The sequence below is a fragment of the Pelobates fuscus genome, chromosome 1, assembly GCF_036172605.1.
Source record: "Pelobates fuscus isolate aPelFus1 chromosome 1, aPelFus1.pri, whole genome shotgun sequence".
Lineage (NCBI taxonomy): Eukaryota > Metazoa > Chordata > Amphibia > Anura > Pelobatidae > Pelobates > Pelobates fuscus.
Window position 1 is genome coordinate 336499156 of NC_086317.1, and position 19491 is coordinate 336518646.

General features: G+C 39.7%; 1 protein-coding gene across 1 annotated transcript in view; it reads right to left on the minus strand.

Moving 5' to 3' along the window:
• Positions 1–10850: 10850 nt before the first annotated feature.
• The window catches only part of CLYBL (citramalyl-CoA lyase), a 550109-nt gene continuing 541468 nt past the window's right edge, over positions 10851–19491 (minus strand). The window contains exon 8 of the mRNA XM_063425440.1: positions 10851–11118. Coding sequence (XP_063281510.1) covers positions 11011–11118 — 108 coding nt within the window. The 3' untranslated portion in view covers positions 10851–11010. The remainder of the gene's footprint in view (positions 11119–19491) is intronic.

Here is a 19491-nt window from a genome sequence, read left to right on the forward strand (position 1 = left end):
AACAAACTAGAGAAAAAATGATCCCACGCTAAGGTTCAAAATATGCCTTTTGAATTACCCCAGGGTGTATTCTTTAATAAATAGTATGTGTTTGTGGGGAAGTTTCAATAACCAAGCATCTAAACTACTCCAAATTGGAACATGGACACAGCGTAAAACTTCAAAGTTAGAAAAAGACTGAATGGCTGCGTCTCAAATGTGCCCCTTCAACATCCACATATACCTGGCAAAGGTACATACGGGGGTATTGCTGTACTCAGACCACATAGCTGAGCAACATATGAAGTATTATACAGTCGTAGCACACATAAGGTTTGCAAAATATACTGTGCAAACTCACTTTGTGTGTCAAAAAGGCAGAAAAAACGCGTATTACCACTACACCTGGTACAAGCTAGCGGAAAAATGATCCCACGCTAAGGCTCAAAATATGCCTTTTGAAATACCCTGGGATGTCTTCTTTATGAAATGGTATGGCTTTGTGGGGTATTTGGATCATATAGCCTGGTAAAATACTCTAAAATGGGAAATGGGCACAGCGTAAAAATTTTAAGTTTGAAAAAAAAAACTGGAATGGCTGTGTCCCAAATGTGCCCCTCCGATGTCCACATATACCTGGCAAAGGTACATACAGGGGTTTTTTTGTACTCAGCTGACATAGCTGAGCAACATATGAAGTATTATAGAGTGGTGGTACACATAAGGTTTGCAAAATATACTGTGCAAACTCACTTTGTGTGTCAATAAGGCAGAAAAAATGCTTATTACCTCTACACCTGGTACAAGCTAGCGGAAAAATGATCCCACACTAAGGTTCAAAATATGCCTTTTGAAATACCCTGGGGTGTCTACTTTAAGAAATGGTAGGCCTTTGTGGGGTAGTTTGAATTTAAAACCTGCTTGGAAAGATGCTTGGAAATTGCACATAGGCCCAGCGTCAAAATTCAAAGTTCTGTAAAAACTGATATGGCTTGGTCTCCTATATGGCACTGTAGCTTCACAAAATAGTGCCAAAGACATTCATTGGGGATGTCTTTTTACTCAGAAGACTAAGCTGAGCATAATTTGGGGGTTTTGAACTTAGTGGTACATATGAAATATACAAAATGCCCAGCAAAAATGCAATCCGTATGTAAAAAAATGCCCCAAATTATTTTTTACCACATACTTTGGCATATATTGGTGAAAAAATGGGGGCATGCTAAGGCACAATATGCACCTTATGATATACCCTGGAGTGTCTACTTTTACAAATGGTAGGCCTTTTTGGGGGGGTTTTGAACAGTCAAACTGTTATAATACCCCAAATGGAAGGATAGGCTCATTAAATCCGTCTCTCAAAATTCTACTGTGAATACTGAAAAGGGCAGGTCTCCTGTATGGCACTGTAGCTTCACGAAATAGTGCCATAGACATACAATGGGGGTGTCCTTTTACTCAGAAGACTTAGCTGAGCATAATTTGGGGCGTTTGAACTTAGTGGCACATATGAAATATACAAAATGCCCAGCAAAAATGCAATCCGTATGTAAAAAATGCACAAAATTATTTTTTACCACATACTTTGGCATGTAATGGTACAAAAATGGGGGCATGTTAAGGCACAATATGCACCTTATGAGATACCCTGGAGTGTCTACTTTTATAAATGGTAGGCCTTTGTGGGGGGTTTTTGAACAGTCAAACTGTTATAATACCCCAAATGGAAGCATAGGCTCATTAAATCCCTCTCTCAAAATTCTACTGTGAATACTGAAAAGGACAGGTCTCCTATATGGCACTGTAGCTTCACGAAATAGTGCCAAAGACATACAATGGGGGTACCGTTGTACTCAGCAGAAGTAACTGAACACAAAATAAAACTTTGTACAGGAATAGCACACACCAACTTTACAAAATAAACATGAGAAGTTCTTTGTTATAAGTTTGTGTGCCAAAACCCCCAAAAACTACATTTTACTCCAATATTTAGCAGAGGTTGGCGGTAAAATGGCTACGTAGAAAGTGTCAAAACAACCTTAGGTAAATAGCCTGTGGTGTCTACTTTATATAAATATATGCTTTTGTGAGGCAATTTTGTTTTCTTTTATGGCTATAAAGCTTACAAGACAAACATACCAAATTCTAAAATCGCTCCACATTAAAAGTTTATTTTACTCCTTGTGCTTTGTGACCTGTAACTACCAAAAAAAACTGAAAATCCCAGACACATTATATATTCTGTAAATCAGAACAACTAAATTAATTTATTTTTAATTACTTTCCTTAACCTGCACTAATTGTGCACACATTATTATTGCAAAAACTGTAAAAAAAACCCACAAATTTTTTCTTTTTTTTTTTGCATTTTTCTGTATTTTTTTTTTTATAATAAATAAGAATGTATATATATATATATATATATATATATATATATATATATGTGTGTGTGTGTGTGTGTGTTACATCAAATTAAAGCCCTTTCTGTCCTTTAAAAAACGGTATATAATATGCGTCGGTGCAATAAATTAGTCAAATGCAAATTGCAGTTGAACAGCAAAAAATGCCGTTGTCATTAAGTGAAAGACAAGCTTCCGAAGCTCTGTCCTTAAGGGGTTAAATAGAATATTTTAGTCTGCAATTACTGAAAGAAAGTTGTGCTAAGTAGAGTTGCATTTTATCTTTAACTTAAGCATTACACCAGAACTATTGTCACTATTTTATTTTAATGCCCCAAAAAATCTGTTATACAAAAACAAAAATGTTTTACTTGTTTGATGTTACATTGTTGCTCTGTAGTAAAAATAATTACAAAAAAAGGACAGCAAATAAACCTCTTTGTGAAACACGTCATAATTAAACAAACAAACAAACAAACAAACAAACAAACAAACAAACAAACAAACAAACAAACAAAAAGGGCCTTCTTTTTTGTGCCAGACAAGTAATAATAAAAGTGTGAGAATGGGGGCTGTGGACAGACAGACTCCAGGACAGACATCATTGTTGCACTGTAACCATCTGATTAACATGCCCCTGACGTTTTCTCTTAGTTTACCGGCTTCCTAGCAACTGCAAACAAAAGAGACAGGATTGCACTGGGCGCCAGGAGAAAAGGGCCAGCCTTTGATCTGTCACCATTACAGTGAGCAGGACAGACAGGGAGACACAGACAGTGGAGAATCTTCAGAGACATCCTTACCAGCATCTACAAGACAGACAGACACCCACACATGACATATAATATATGGGTTAAAATCACTCCACTAGCAAGGGGAAATACACTTACATTCTTTACATACCTTGCTCGAGAATAAGCAGGTTTACCAATAGCCCCATGCACTGTCATAGCACTTGGGAAAATGTGAGTGTCAGCACTGAATAACTGGGATTAATACATTGTTTGCACTGGTTAAACTGCTTTCAAACAGGATCAGGTAACTGCAAATATATGTATTATCATCAACACCAAGAACTGTGATCTGAAACGAAGTAACATGAGATAAACAGGACAGGCACATGTTACAATGTATAACTGTATTCAGACAGCAACAGCAAGCAGGACAAGTAATGGAGGGAGAGGGCAATTAACATGTTATACACAGACAGAGGGCAATTAATATATTATATAGAGAGAGAACACTTAATATATTATACACAGAAAGAGGGCAATTAACATGGTACACACAGAGTGCCATTAATATGTTATATATGGAGAGTGCAATTAATATGTTATAGCAAGAGAGGGCAATTAATATATAAAACCCAGAGAGAGTGCAACGGATATGTTCTATAGAGAGAGGGCAAATAATATGTTCTGTAGAGAGAGGGCAATTCATAAGTTATATACAGATAGGGCAATTAATATGTTAAATAGAGATAGGGTGTTTGGTATTGTATATACAAAAAAAGGTATTTAGTATTTTATATAGAGAGAGGGTATTTAGTAGGTTAGAAAGAGAGAGGGCAATTGATATGTAATAGAGAGAGAGTTCAGTATGTTATATAGAGAGCATATTTAATAGGCTATATACAGACAGGTTGAATTTAACATGTTAGATACAGAAATAGCATTTAAGATAATCTAAAAAGAAAGGGCACACAGAGAGGCTCTCAATATGTTATACACAGAGACAGTGCTAATGCTCTGTCACAAAACTAATTAGTGAGACACACATATAACGGAGATAGGTACCAAGAAGAAATATTGTTTATACAACAACAAACAAACTCCTGATCTCTGAAATAAAATAGTTACCTGGGTTTATTTTTTAAACAGTAAAGTAGGCGTAATGTCTATCCACTGGAAGAACAAGACAAAAAATGCTGTAGGAGAAATGTCAGCGGTTGTATTTTTATTGATCCTTTTTATATCTGCACACACTGATTTATAACACACAATATGCACTCCATTTGATCTAATTATAAAGGAGTAAACGAATCATTTAGTTTAGAATCTGTTGATTCATTTATAAACCTTGTTTCTTACCTTGCATTCGTTTCTCATAGACGGATTGTTTAATATTTATAAAATATACAGTGTTATTTTATTACATTTTGTTGTTTTGTTGGGTAAGATAGAGTCAATGGATTCTTCGAATACATTGCATGGTTAATAAATCATTAAGCGTTACAATTGACAGTGTACACCTTTAAATATCTACTTATTCACAATTTTAAGATCTCATAATTTATGTAAGTTTATTTTTAGTTGTTATGTATAAATACATTATATCAGTAAAATCGTGCAGCATGCAAGTAGGGCAAATGTATTTAAATAATTCGTAGCAAAATCATCAAGCACCAAAGATAAAGATATATTTTTATTCATTTTGTTAAGGACTAAAATGTCAGATTTATATTTTATTTAATTTATAATGATACATTTCTTGAGCTATCTGACACATACACACACACACACACACCTCTCTCTCTCTCTCTCTGACATATATAAACGAAAATGAACTATTTATCAATTATTATTATTTTTTTTAACTATTTGCATTCCACACGATCAGCTCTTAGGGATTAAAACACAGACTACACAATGTGGATATACAAATACTCAGGTGCTAACCTATTCACTAAAAAAGCAATTTATTTCCAATTTACCCGGTTTCTTTGAAAGAGGCCTTAAGAAGGGAAATGGCTTTAACATTTTAATATTAGACCCTAGCAATTACTTTTCCACTTTCTCCCCTCAAATCCCAATGTGAAAACCTCCCAGGGGGGTCTTTGGAGTGGCTAGCCCCTAAAATGCAGATCTGTAATTACAAACCCATTAGGTGCCTCCATAGGCATTAATATGCAAAAAAAAAAAAAAAAAATCCCTACTGCTAATCTCATAATCTATTTTGCTGCATCAGTTTTCTTCCAGTAACCTTACAAAACTAGTGAAGAAAAAAAAAACTTCCTAAAATAAATGTACATGCGTTTAGTTAAATATACACAATGCCATATTTGTAAGAATTGTGAATATATACTAGCAGAACAACACAGCACTACAACAGACAGAAAATATAAATGAATGTACACTACTGACTAAACTAGTGAGATATGGACATCACAACACACATGACACATACATACAGTCACTATTAAAGAGGCAGTTGGTATTTATTCAATATAAAGTGAATTCTAGTGAACTGCAAACAGAATCCCAACATGTAAGCTGAAGCAACTAAATAGAAGCAAGTCTTAAAGCCATCTACAGTCACATCTATTGTAGCCTAATTATTACCAATATATTCTCTTTTAAATCCACAACAATTAACTGGTTAGTGAATAAATCCCACTGAATGCCTACTTACTGGTGATTTCACTTCTAGTGATAGTATTGTCACTTATCAAGCTTTAACCCCTTAAGGACACATGACATGTGTGACATGTCATGATTCCCTTTTATTCCAGAAGTTTGGTCCTTAAGGGGTTAAAAAAATATGTTAGTCACAGATTGTCATTATCAGCTAACAATGAAGACATTATTTTGCCCCCCCCCCACCCCTAGGCATAGTATTAAAGGGAAAAAAACAATCTACACCACACGGGTCCTACTGAGATTAATGAAAAAAAACTAGGCATAACATTTGTTTTTCATATTCTCGTTCTGTGTCAGTACTATACATTCAAACTGCACATTGCTCTGCATCAAATGAATTATTGAAGCAATCTACACACACAACACTGCATCCCCTCAATCATGCACCAGCTCATTTTCTAAGTAATTGTTTCTCATTAGTTGTGCTAATATTTAATAGTGTTACCATCCATGATTTAATATCAGAGTATGTTAGTGGGGATATGCAGATTAGATGAGCTGGGCAGAATATATACAGGTAGCAGTGTGTCAATAATTAGACCAGCCCTCTCAGTGTTACTTAAACAGCAGCAACATTTTAGAGCAGAAGAGAACTAAACAAAACTAAATATATTTAATATGAAAAATATAGAAAGTTTAGTTATCAACGACAAAACATAATTGTCAGTGTAATATTGTCTGTAGAAGAAATTGCTTAAACATTTCACTCTTACAATACTAACCCAGTAAAGGGTTAAATCGGTAGCATACAAAGTTACATCACATTTTCGATAAAGTAATGTTTTTTTTTAAATACATAAATATTTTAGGTATAAATATATATATATATAATATTGGTATTAAACAAGATATAATACATCTGTGAACAAAGTCAGTGCCTCTTTTTTGTAACTGAGTCTTTGGGGAAAAAAAATACAAATGTTTTTTTTTTTTTCTTCTTAAGTTTCTTGAATGTGTGAAAATACATAATGAGTGGAATGTTTAATACATCGTTAATTGTTCCCGCTGCTCTTTATTGCTCTTGCTTTGAGGATAAGTGACAATCGCCTACATAAGGCTGTGCTTCTACAATTCGCGCTCTGTGAACAGAGGATTAGACTGCAAAAGTCAATTTAAGATTATTCGAAGCAGATTTCACATGTATTTTATTTTCTGAGCCAAATCAGGAACGTTGACTTGTGAGAGCTATAATCTATCCCCAATCCTGTGTAATCGAGATCCTCATATATTTCCACAAAGGGTACACTCTGTATACAGGGTGCCAACTGTTCTCTGGTAGCAATATTCAATGCCAGCAAAGTAAAAAGGCTTTCTAGAACACTCACACAAGGGCAACACAAGTAAACCATCCTGGATATTATTGGAATAAAAACAAAGAGAGACAGACAGACAGACAGACACACACACACACACACACATTTTAATTAATACTACAATAAAGGTAGCATAATAATTTAATAATTACACGATACTATATATATTTATTTCTGTGGATGTTGCAGGCAGACGTTAGTTTAAAATTGTGTGAATTCCTATATATGTACAATATTCAGGCTGCAAAGCATCATTATTTACCTTTAGACGTGGAAGGAGTGCAGTATTGATTAATTAGTAATGGCAGTTTTTGGATAGCTGGTATTAACACTTTGCCCCATTAAGTTTCATTACTGAGGTGTCTGTACCATTTGCCTTGTTTTAATATAAATATTATATGTACTTATACTTAGGGTGGCTTTGGCGTTGTTCGTTAAAAAAAAATATAGAAGTTGCCTGTTGAGGTAATGCAATCAATTTAGAGAACAATAAAAAAACAAAAACACAAAAACACAACAACAAAAGAACATAAAAAAATGTCTACATCTTCCTCTCGCAGTCTAGAGCACGTGTAGAATTGGAAAGACCTGTCTAAAACCTCTGGATCTGGAATCCCTAGTATCTCCCACCTGGGGTGTGTATCTGGAATCCCTAGTGTCTCCCACCTGGGGTGTGTATCTGGAATCCCTAGTGTCTCCCACCTGGGGTGTGTATCTGGAATCCCTAGTGTCTCCCACCTGGGGTGTGTATCTGGAATCCCTAGTGTCTCCCACCTGAGGTGTGTATCTGGAATCCCTAGTGTCTCCCACCTGGGGTGTGTATCTGGAATCCCTAGTGTCTCCCACCTGGGGTGTGTATCTGGAATCCCTAGTGTCTCCCACCTGAGGTGTGTATCTGGAATCCCTAGTGTCTCCCACCTGGGGTGTGTATCTGGAATCCCTAGTGTCTCCCACCTGAGGTGTGTATCTGGAATCCCTAGTGTCTCCCACCTGAGGTGTGTATCTGGAATCCCTAGTGTCTCCCACCTGAGGTGTGTATCTGGAATCCCTAGTGTCTCCCACCTGGGGTGTGTATCTGGAATCCCTAGTGTCTCCCACCTGGGGTGTGTATCTGGAATCCCTAGTGTCTCCCACCTGAGGTGTGTATCTGGAATCCCTAGTGTCTCCCACCTGGGGTGTGTATCTGGAATCCCTAGTGTCTCCCACCTGGGGTGTGTATCTGGAATCCCTAGTGTCTCCCACCTGGGGTGTGTATCTGGAATCCCTAGTGTCTCCCACCTGGGGTGTGTATCTGGAATCCCTAGTGTCTCCCACCTGGGGTGTGTATCTGGAATCCCTAGTGTCTCCCACCTGGGGTGTGTATCTGGAATCCCTAGTGTCTCCCACCTGGGGTGTGTATCTGGAATCCCTTGTGTCTCCCACCTGGGGTGTGTGTCACTGTCTGTGGGTGCATACTCCCCTCTCTCTCCATGATGATTTATTCAACACACTACTTGGAAATATTCGTCTAAAGCCACTGTTCCTGGTGACCATTTTGTATGAAATAGCACTGAGACAGAGGGGAGAGACTCTGCTGGATGAATTCTTTTAGAACTTGTACCATTCCAAAATTGAAATCTCAACATAAGACATTTAGTTCAAAGCTCTGCAACCCCTCAAAGGCAGTTAATAAAAGTGTTGTCAGAAGACATTGATAAGCCACATAACAGGAGATCAGTAACAAAACGCTTTCTGGGGTAGGATTTTTTACAATCTTGGTGCTGGCTTTGTACAATAGCTTTCATTTATCACAGTCATCACAAGACACAATAGGTGTTTGGTATTGCTATTGTCTCACAGGTCCCCTCTCCCCTCTTTGCTGTAACTTTAGGGATTTTTCACCGTTTATAGACAGTACATACAGAAATGTCTTTAATGAAGATGCACTTACTTTCAATGTATTTTAACGGAGCGAATTTGAGATAAATAGCTGATGGGACACTTGGATTGAAGTGAAGATTTAATACCATGCATTGAAACCTGTTGATGGTTTGAAAAGCTTAAGACAGCTCAACTCTGACCTGGTGTAATCCCCTCCTGGGGTGATAGGTTCATTTAGTCTTGCTAATCAATCAGGCCTGAGATGTAAAAGTGGCTCATTCATCTGTGCTTAACTTTCCCCAGAATGTGTGTACAAACACTTTGCAGGGTTTTTCAGAACCCGAACAGATGAAGGTCACATAATAACCTATACCCCCAGTGGTGTCCTTTAGCTTGTAGCCACACATATGGGACCTCAAAGCCTAGCCTTGGTACAGGTATAGCATATATCACATATCACTTGAATATTTGTGAAATACAGGAACAATAACGTTCTTTCACTGTGGAGTTGTTTTTTCACTTTCTGATCACATCACAGTTTTAGTAATTAGTTTCTTTGGTGTGAGAAATTTAACTTCCTAAGTGCCAATGCTATTTTATGTCAAGTCATAGTTTGGTCCATAAAGATACCTTGCTATTATGGGGACTAACTTGTTAGTTAGTATTTACAGCTCTATACAGCCACTATTACATGAGTGACAATTTTCATTTCGTATAGATAAGTTAAAGGCTATCCAATCACTACTCTTAAGGGATTAGGAAACAATATCACCAGTCAATATATTTTAACATTGGCTCTAATTTCAAATAACCGAATCAAATTATGTACCATGCAGATGTACCTGATATAAAAAAATAAAAATTAAATCCCAAGCCACCATGTCCCCACCCATGTCCACTTAAAGATTAAATTGTATTTTGTTCCTGAATATACATGTACTTTAATATACATAGTTGCACTGTTATTACACAATGATTCTCTGCAGGCACTTAGAATTTTGTGTTTTCAAGAATAAGGGCACACTATGCATAGCCATGATATCTAATAATTAAGGAATATATGTTGGCATTCTTTAGATTCACCTCCCAATACGTTTGATCACTTTCTTTAGGGTTCTGCAAGTCACCCTCACATCATCATACTGGTCCAATTACAAATTATGGGTGCCCCATTATTTGTACCCATCACTATGTATCACATCGTACAGTGAAGGATCATGCACTTGACATGTCAATATAACCAATACATGCATCCCTGTGGTGCCAGCCTGGTGTGGAAAGGGTTAAATGTTTTCTATTTACCCCTTTAAATAAACAGAGCAGCCTTCCTGTGGTGTGTGGATGTGTAAGGGTCATAGAGAGGCTGGTGCATGGTTTAAAACTTTCTATTCTGTTAATTTCTCAAAGAACGGTCCCTTTTTCCTAGCTGGGACACAAAAGCTCATGATTTAATGAGGAACAAGAAACAAAATCTCTGATTGTTGCTGTTTCAAACTTCATTGGAGCCCTCTGGCAACCACAAGCTGATCCTCTGCAGCTACAATACCCTTTAGCCTTGGCTAGAAGGGTCCACAGTGAAAAGGGGACAATGGTTGGTTGTTATGTTTATTTACCCTTGCTACAAGCTGCGTTAACCTCTCCAAAACAGCTTTGCTAAGCCAGTTAACAACAAGAAGCACATGACCTGTAGCAGTATCTCCAGTGTCATGCAAATCTGGCTGGAGAGCCTGTCCTGCTTTGTGTGAATTATAACCACAAGTTTACAGCAGTTCAGCCCATGTATCCTCTTTTTAACTCCAGTTTAGACTTTTGTAAGGGGGGAGGGTGTCAGTGAATAGCAGTCACTTGAAAGCCATGCCTAGAACAATGATAGAAACACGCATGGTCTGGATGTTTATTTTAATTAATGGTGTACATGTACAGAAAATAAATGGAGACACAATTCTCAATAGCATGGACCATTCTACAGTGAATTTCTCAAATCATCCTTCTTTTCCTTTAAGAAGAGAGTGTGTACGGTTTGGCCTCCCGGCGAGAGCTTCATTTAACAGATGATTCTTTCTTGATGGCTCTGGCAAGCGTAACAATGTTCTGTGCCTGCTTAAGCAAAGGCATGTCTATCATGCTCCCATGGAAAGTGAATGCACCCTGCAAAACATCAAAGGCAGAGATACACAAATCAGACCTTAATATGTCTCTTTCTCTACAACAAGAACCACCAATGGTATTGATGTCTTACAGGTCATAAAAGACATCAGCTTCATAATGTAGCAGGGCCTGGCACACAGTACATGCACACAAAGTAGGTCTCTAAGTAACACAACCGAAAATGTACAGATATATCACTGAGCAGAATTTGTGTATAACAAAAAAACCAGGCCTGTGATATGGCAAGATGAACCACTATATTTACATCAACATTCTGCACATTACTATACTATACATTTAGACATGCATCATAAAACCTATGTTGCATACACAAATTTACTTCCTATATACACTGAATGTTTAGGTGCTGCCCAATAAACAAATGCAGTTCTCTGTTGCTTGCTCCATTATTTTTAAAATACACCAGAGTCAGATTATCTCTCAATCCCTACCTCAACAAATATAAAAATCATATATACCATCTAGCAAGTTGAAAAATAATATCAATATGTGTGCAAAATTTAAACATGTAGTCAGTATAGGCGCCCATAGTGATCAGGCCTACTCGCCCTAATTGCCTACATCCCAACTGTCCCAGGTTTGGTGAGACTGTCCCAACTTTGATGTTGTGTCCCGCCATCCTGGATTTGATCCTTGGTGACCCACATCTATGGGGACACCAATCAATTTCCTCCTATAAGTGCAAGAGCATCAATAGACATGCTCAATGCATTCCAGCCCACACAGAGTGCTTTATAGGAGTTCTGAGAATGTATGACACTAAGTGTGGCCTACCAGGGAGGCTATCATTCAATATGGCCTATATTCACTCTAGACTGACATTCCCCGATTTGTCTGCTAGGCCTCTACTTTTGGGTGTGTCTTGTTGCCAATGACTCGACCCAGTATAAGTGTGGTAATTAGAAGATAACCCTCAATAGAGGACAGTGTGACAATGAATGAAAAATAAAAACATTAAGGGACAGTATGACAAATATGAGAAAATCCAACTGATGATAGTGTGGCAATGTATAAATAACATAAAGGGGCAGTGTTGTTTTTTCCCAAGAATGATAATGATAGTTCAGATAATTTTGTAGTCTTTTCACTGGTTTAATTTGCAGCATCGGCACTCTGAGGTCTTTACGTTGGTTTCCTGCAGCAGTTAGGACACTCAGGCCCATAAGAAATACACCATCACTGCTAATATGCAGGACTGAAATATTGCCTTGTGCAGTCAAATAGATGAACACTCACCAGGGGCCTTTCTAGGTGGCAAAAAACACCAGAGGCTCCAGCCTAAAGGTAAATGTTATGGCTCCTCCTACATATATTGAACAAAGCTCCTCCTGAAACCAACCTTGTACCACACCCAAAGCTCAACATATAATTAACCTTAGTTATGGTGCATTAAGGCGGCACAGTCACAAATTCTGTATTTGGAGATGTAGTTCCTCTCTCAGTATTACAAGGCACTTTTGACTAACAATGCAATGGAACCAAAATAAGACCTGAGATTTTCAGGGCCCACTCGTGGCTCGAGCCCCTGTCAGCTCTCCACCAGGCACGCTTGTGGCACTCACTATTGGTTGTTCCTATTTTAATGCTGCATGGTATTACATAGACACTATTGTTGTTAGCTAATTTACCTTTGAGACTAAATAGAACATAACAGTTTTTACATTAACGTTCCAGTTTTCAGGGCCATTTTCGTTAGGAAAATAGAAAATCACATATATTTATGAAGAAATAAATACATCATTACATAGTGTAATATGTCATGTGTTACCTACATTTAAGACCTGCTAAGGTGCAGACAAATGTTATTATGTTAGGATATGTAAAACCATAGAATTCAAAGAGGGTGTTTTTTACCATGACGGTATATATGTAATAAATACACACACATTCGGAGGCTGTCTTACTGTTTGGTGTCTTCCTTTACTTGGCTTCATTTGGATAAACCTATCTTGGGGCTATGCCACAGATGCGAATCACACCAACCACAAGATTCCAAACAAACAATTGACTCGCACAGCAATTGAGATGAACTTACCGGTACATGAAAACAGTCGTGATCTTTTATTATTATTTCAAATAAAAATTACTTGTATTTAATGTTACTTTCTTAGATGTATTATAGCCTTTCTACATACTTTATGTTTCTATGCAGACATAAAAGGTAATACTTCTTTCAGTGCATCTCATAACCCTTTTTTTGGGATAGTTATTTTTAAAGGAACAGTGTACTCACTATAACAACTTCATATAAATTAGTGATATTTTAATAATTAGAATGCTTGGGAGCATAACTTCAAGCAACGCCTCCAAGCTCTCTAGATAGGTATACAGTGAAATCACATTAACATGTGCAGTGCGGTCACGGTTTATAATGGAGAATCACTGCATTCAATGATTCTCTATGACAGAATCATTGGCGGACTGTGGCGAGTACTGCGCTTGCGCCTACGGACCCCATTCCCCCTCATTCTGGAGGCCTGCCAACAGGATGAAGTCATGCGAGAAGGAACGGGCAGAAGCATTGACAGAGACTCAACCCAGAAAAAAGGTGAGTAAAATGAAGGGGGAGAGGGCATGGCACGGGTAAAACTAATAAGGGACATGAAAACTATAGTATCAGGAGTACAGATTTGTCTTTTAAGTCCTTTTTGTTGACAAGCAAAACTTATCTTTATAGCAGGTTTTAAACAGTCATATATTAGAAATGTGCTATTCAATTACTATAGAAATGCTTGTAATATTAAAATCTAGCCGATAAATTAAGACCTGATTGAGATACATGACATAACAAATTAAAGGTTTATAAGAGAAAAAAAGGGTAAAGTAAAGAATAGGACTTACACAAAGTTTATAACTTCTCATGACTGGGCTCTATTATATGAAGCCTTGTGATATCGAATCACAATGCATAAAATCATTGTGTTTCAATTGACAAGCAATCTAGAAGTAGTGTTGATCTTCAGGTATTAAGATGAACAGATGCTGATGTTGAATTGATCAGATACACTGAATCCATCATATAATAAGGCATAGTCTCCACTCTATGATTACTGGTTACTTGCAGCTGTAGATCGTAGTTATTGAGTACAACAGTTAGGAAACACAGCAGTCTCTGTCATATGCTGTGAATATATATGGATTTATTCATATGTATGTATTTATTTTCCCTAGTATGTATTATATAAAACAGATCAAAGTACCTGCTGTAAACACAGAGATTCAAGCAGCTTGATACATCACTCCCCCAGAAAGCTGAACAGTAACACACAAATGAGCACACCCAGTGCACACTGTCTGTTAGTCTCTCTGTATCACTCATTCACCCGCTTGTAAGGTACACCTGTTCATTAATGCGCATATGAAAACGGTGACTCATGTGGCTGCAAATAAAAATATAAAGCAGGCAGACAGTCAAGATGTTTCTTTCTGATTGATCATTAGCACAGGGAAGTAACTCTGACTGCAGCAAGATTGTTGGTGACAGACTCGTTGGTTCCAGTATCTCTGAAACAGCTGACAATGTGGTATTTTCATATCATACTACTTAATATGGTACAGAGAAAGTTGAGACAAAGTAAAATATTCAGTAAGCAGCAATTCTATTGGACAAAATAGCTTATTTGTAAATGAGCTTAGTGGAAAATGGGCAGACTTGTCCAAGATGACAGAAATGATCTCACATTCACTCCTGTGTGCTCCGAACATACCCCTACAATAGATTCAGAACTCCCCCCACATAGAGAATAGAACTATATTTATATATTAAATAACACAATTCTACTGACTGACGCATTTTCACTTTGTCTCCTTACTTGTATTACATTCTCTACCAATGCTCCCTAACTCCTGTACTCTGCCACGCCGCATTAAGGCAGTAATTGCTGCAAAAGGGGCCTAAACAAAGTACTAAGTGAATATGCATGCTTATACTTTTCAGAGGTCCGATATTGTTCTATGTACACTCCTTATTTTATTGATTGCATGTAATATTCTAATTTACTGAGATTGTGGATTTGGGGTTTTCATGAGCTGTAAGACATAATCATCGCACTTATGACAAATCACGGCTTGAACTATCTTGCTTTGCATGTAATGTGTCTATCTCATTTATTAGTTTCCCCTTTCACGTTGCATTACTGAAATAAATGAACTTTTGCACGATATTCTAATTTTTCGAGTATCACATGTCTATGCGATAGATCCCTCTCAACTGCCCCAGGTGGACTACCTGCCAATGTCCATCAATGACCCTAACCCATGTAGTGGTTTGCGACAGTGTACAACTTTACTGACTCTCTCATAAGGCTATTTGTTTTCACCCATTGTGGTTTTAATCTATACATCTGACTCACTGTTTACCCGCACAAGCTTTAACGTACTCCCTAGGAGCCATCCAATGCCGGTTCTCCTCCACAGAGGAGACATATAGCATCTATCCTATACTTTCTTTAAATAATTGGCTGGATCCCTCCTGCAGTGACTCCCATTGAACAGCTATGTCACATTGTACTGCAACTACACTGCCATCATGTGTACCGCTTTGTTGACTATAATTTCTACATAATTGTATTGCTGATGCCAATCTGTAATATGAAGCAGAATTGCATCAATAAAAAGATTGACAACATTTTTTTTTCAGCTGCCACTAGCTATCAAAACTTAAAACCTGCCCTGGTTTGGTGGAAACAGACAAAAACCAGGTTTTCAACTGGCAGCTCCATATTCATCAATGGTTCTCAAACCAGTCGTCATTGCCCAGCAAAAGTCCAGGATTCTAAAAAAAACATGGACTGTTGCTGGTTCATGAGGATTGGTTTGGGAACCACTGCTAGACATCCCATAGAGAGAGCAAATCAGCTTACACTCACCGATTATACAAATATAAAAAAATAGAAAAGCGCGTAACTGCTAAACTCCAGCGGTAAGAGATATAATTACTTACTAACCGAGGCTCACCAGTCGACATGGGCAACCCTTAACATACCCAGGGCACCCACAACACATTGACCAAAACACCAGCTGGAAAAACCACATCGCTGACTAAATACTTAAACTATTGCCCTGCCAACATGGCGCCGGCTCTGTCACAGGAGAGATCACCGACGCACAGCCCCGCAATGTCGGAGACCTCTACCTGCTCACAAGAGCCTAATATAAGGGAACTCTTGAAGAATCTCCCCTCTAGGGAACGCTGAGAAAGCTTGAAACCTCGTTCCAACACAAGCTAAATTCCCTCGGTACAGAGATCCGCCATATTGAAACTGCGTGGACACCCTGGAAGATGACAGGTACAACAAATCTCAGTCACACTGGAGGCTCATCAACTATACTTTACCTCCTTCCAACGCTCCCTTGATGATCTGGACAATAGGGGCCACAGGAATAATTTGCGCACACACACAGCCTACCAGAAAGAGAAGGTGAGAACTTACATACAGTACTGCAGGAACTGTTTAATCTGCTCCTCAGCACGCCAGTAGACAAACTTGTGGTCTTAGACAGAGCCCATAGGTCACTGAGAACCAAAGGCAATACTTCTGACTCTCCAAGAGACATAATTTGCCATCTCCACTACTACACAATGAAGGATGATATACTGAAAGTTTTCCGTTCCTCATCACCCCCGTTACTGTTCAAAGGCCACGCTATACAGATCTACGCGGATCTGTCCTGGCTGACGTTACAAGCCTGCAGGGCTCTCAAGCCCATTACTGATAACTTACGCAGTCGAAATCTGAAATACAAATGGGGCTTCCCCTACGCCCTCAGTGTAAACCATAGAGGCTCTACCTACTCCATCTTGTCCATCCAAGACATTAAACCCTTTTTATGAGCCCTAGATCTACCAGACGTGCAAATCATCTCCACAACAGCAAATTACATTGCAGCAATTGCTGCAAAGTAAAAAATGGCAACCACCACCCAAGATTTGCCGCACGGATGCTTCCACATCAAATGCCAGACACCATCAACAATGGTTTCCCCCCCAGAGGGAATAATGTACAACATCTACTTACTATATCCTTGTAACGGTATGCGGTATAACCGTCCACGACATCCGTTGGTATCTTCAGGAAATCCACAGTCAGAGTAGAAAGCAAGGCAATATTCCCAATCCTCCCAATAACCGGACGAAACACAGTTTGGGAGTCAACTAACTCGGTTTATTCACAAGCAGCGTATTTATGCAGTTCCCCATGCAAGGGGTTTCCACACAGATCATCCAGGGGATTTCTCCCAACATGCATTGTGACTTTCCCAACAGGCATTGCGACACGAGAGGGATACTCCCACTAAAATGGACGATTAAGTGGATTATCCCCTCGTGTAGCAAAACCGACAATTGACTCTAAAATCCATAATTCACATAATATTCGGTACTTTGGAATAATCGAACGTTCGGTAGGTAGCTGGGGTCGGAGCGCACACTTTGTGAGAATACCGCTCTGATCCCAGCTGAATTGACCGAACGCCGCACATAATACATTTAAACATGAAAGTTGGTTTAAAAGTACCGAATAAATACGGGACATATAATGTACCGAACGCGGAACTCCCGAACGCTCTGGAAACCCAGCGGGGCTCGGATCATCGAGTAGCCGTTTTCAAGTCCAGGCTCTCGACGACCGAACACCGTTGCAGAGACAAAGGATCCAAGATGGCCGACCGCCGCATGGTCGGTATTGGATCGACGGCCACCTAGGAGAGCCCTTAATTACCGATTGCAACAATGTTGCAATCGGTTACTTGGTACCACACGACTTGGGAGTGTGTGGTCGACCTGGGGAGCCCGTATTCGTACGGCGAATGGCCAGGATAGCCGTGTTTTCGTCGTATGAATGCTGGTACGCTGGCAGCGTACGGCTGCCAGCGTGCGAACGGCCATAGCACAATACATACACATTTAACGGAACCCATCATACAGTCAGCCTACGGACAACCTATACTGCATATAGTCCAGAAGTGGCTAGATTTGCCACAATGCTCCCCCAGAACCAAGCCGGCATACACAGTCTGATCCCAACGGATCGGCTTGGGGATGTCCGGGAGAGTACTCACAGATCACTTTTCGAGTTCAGTCTGTCTGGATAACCCGTCAGCGTTACCGTTTTGTTTTCCGGGCCGATAGTGAATGGTAAAGTCAAAGGGCTGCAGCGCCAAACTCCAGCGCAGCAGCCGGGCATTGTCCCCAGATACACGGTTCAGCCACACCAACGGGTTGTGATCTGTGAGTAAGGAAAAAGGTTGTCCGTACAAATATGGCTGTAACTTTTTGAGGGCCCACACCACGGCCAGGCATTCTTTCTCGATGGCAGCGTAGCTCACTTCACGCGGTAGTAACTTGCGGCTTAGGTAAGCTACGGGGTGTTCTCCGCCATCGGCTCCCACTTGGCTCAGTACTGCTCCCAATCCAAACATTGAAGCGTCTGTGTGAACAAGAAATCTTTTAGTTGGATCAGGAGCAGTCAACACAGGAGCATTGGTTAGAGCCGTTTTGAGTTGCTGGAATGCCTGCTCACACTCTGGGGCCCAGACAACCTGTCGGGGAAGGTTCTTTTTAGTCAAGTCCGTCAGGGGTTTGGCCAGGGTGCTATAGTCTGGAACAAACTTCCGGTAGTAGCCGGCCGTCCCTAAAAACGCCAGCACCTGAGTCTTAGTCCTGGGGGTAGGCCACTTTGCTACGGCCTCAATCTTGGCTGGCTCGGGTCTCTGCTGCCCACACCCTACTCGGTGTCCCAGATACTGCACCTCAGCCATACCTATGTGGCACTTGCTAGGCTTTAACGTTAACCCAGCCTCCCCAATACGATCTAGGATCGCCCCTATGTGGTGTAGGTGATCCTCCCAGGTCTGGCTAAAGATGGCTATGTCATCTAGATAGGCACAGGCATACTCTTGGAACCCGTCCAGTAGCCGATCTACCATCCGCTGAAAGGTAGCCGGAGCGTTTTTCATTCCGAAGGGCATGACCTTGAAATGGTACAGGCCAAACGGAGTGACAAACGCCGACTTGGGGACGGCGTCATCGGCTAGTGGAATTTGCCAGTATCCCTTACACAAATCAATGGTAGTGAGATACTGGCCCCGTGCCATCTTATCTAACAGCTCGTCTATCCGGGGCATCGGGTAGGCATCAGACACCGTTTTGTCATTTAGCCTCCGGTAGTCGACACAGAACCGAGTGGTGCCATCCTTTTTCGGTACTAGGACTACCGGCGATGCCCAGGGGCTATCGGAGGGTTCGATAACCCCTAGCTGTAACATCTCATCTAGCTCGGCTTTCATATGGGTACGGACGGATTCCGGAACCCTATATGGAGCCTGTCTCATAGGTAGCTGTCCCAGGGTGTC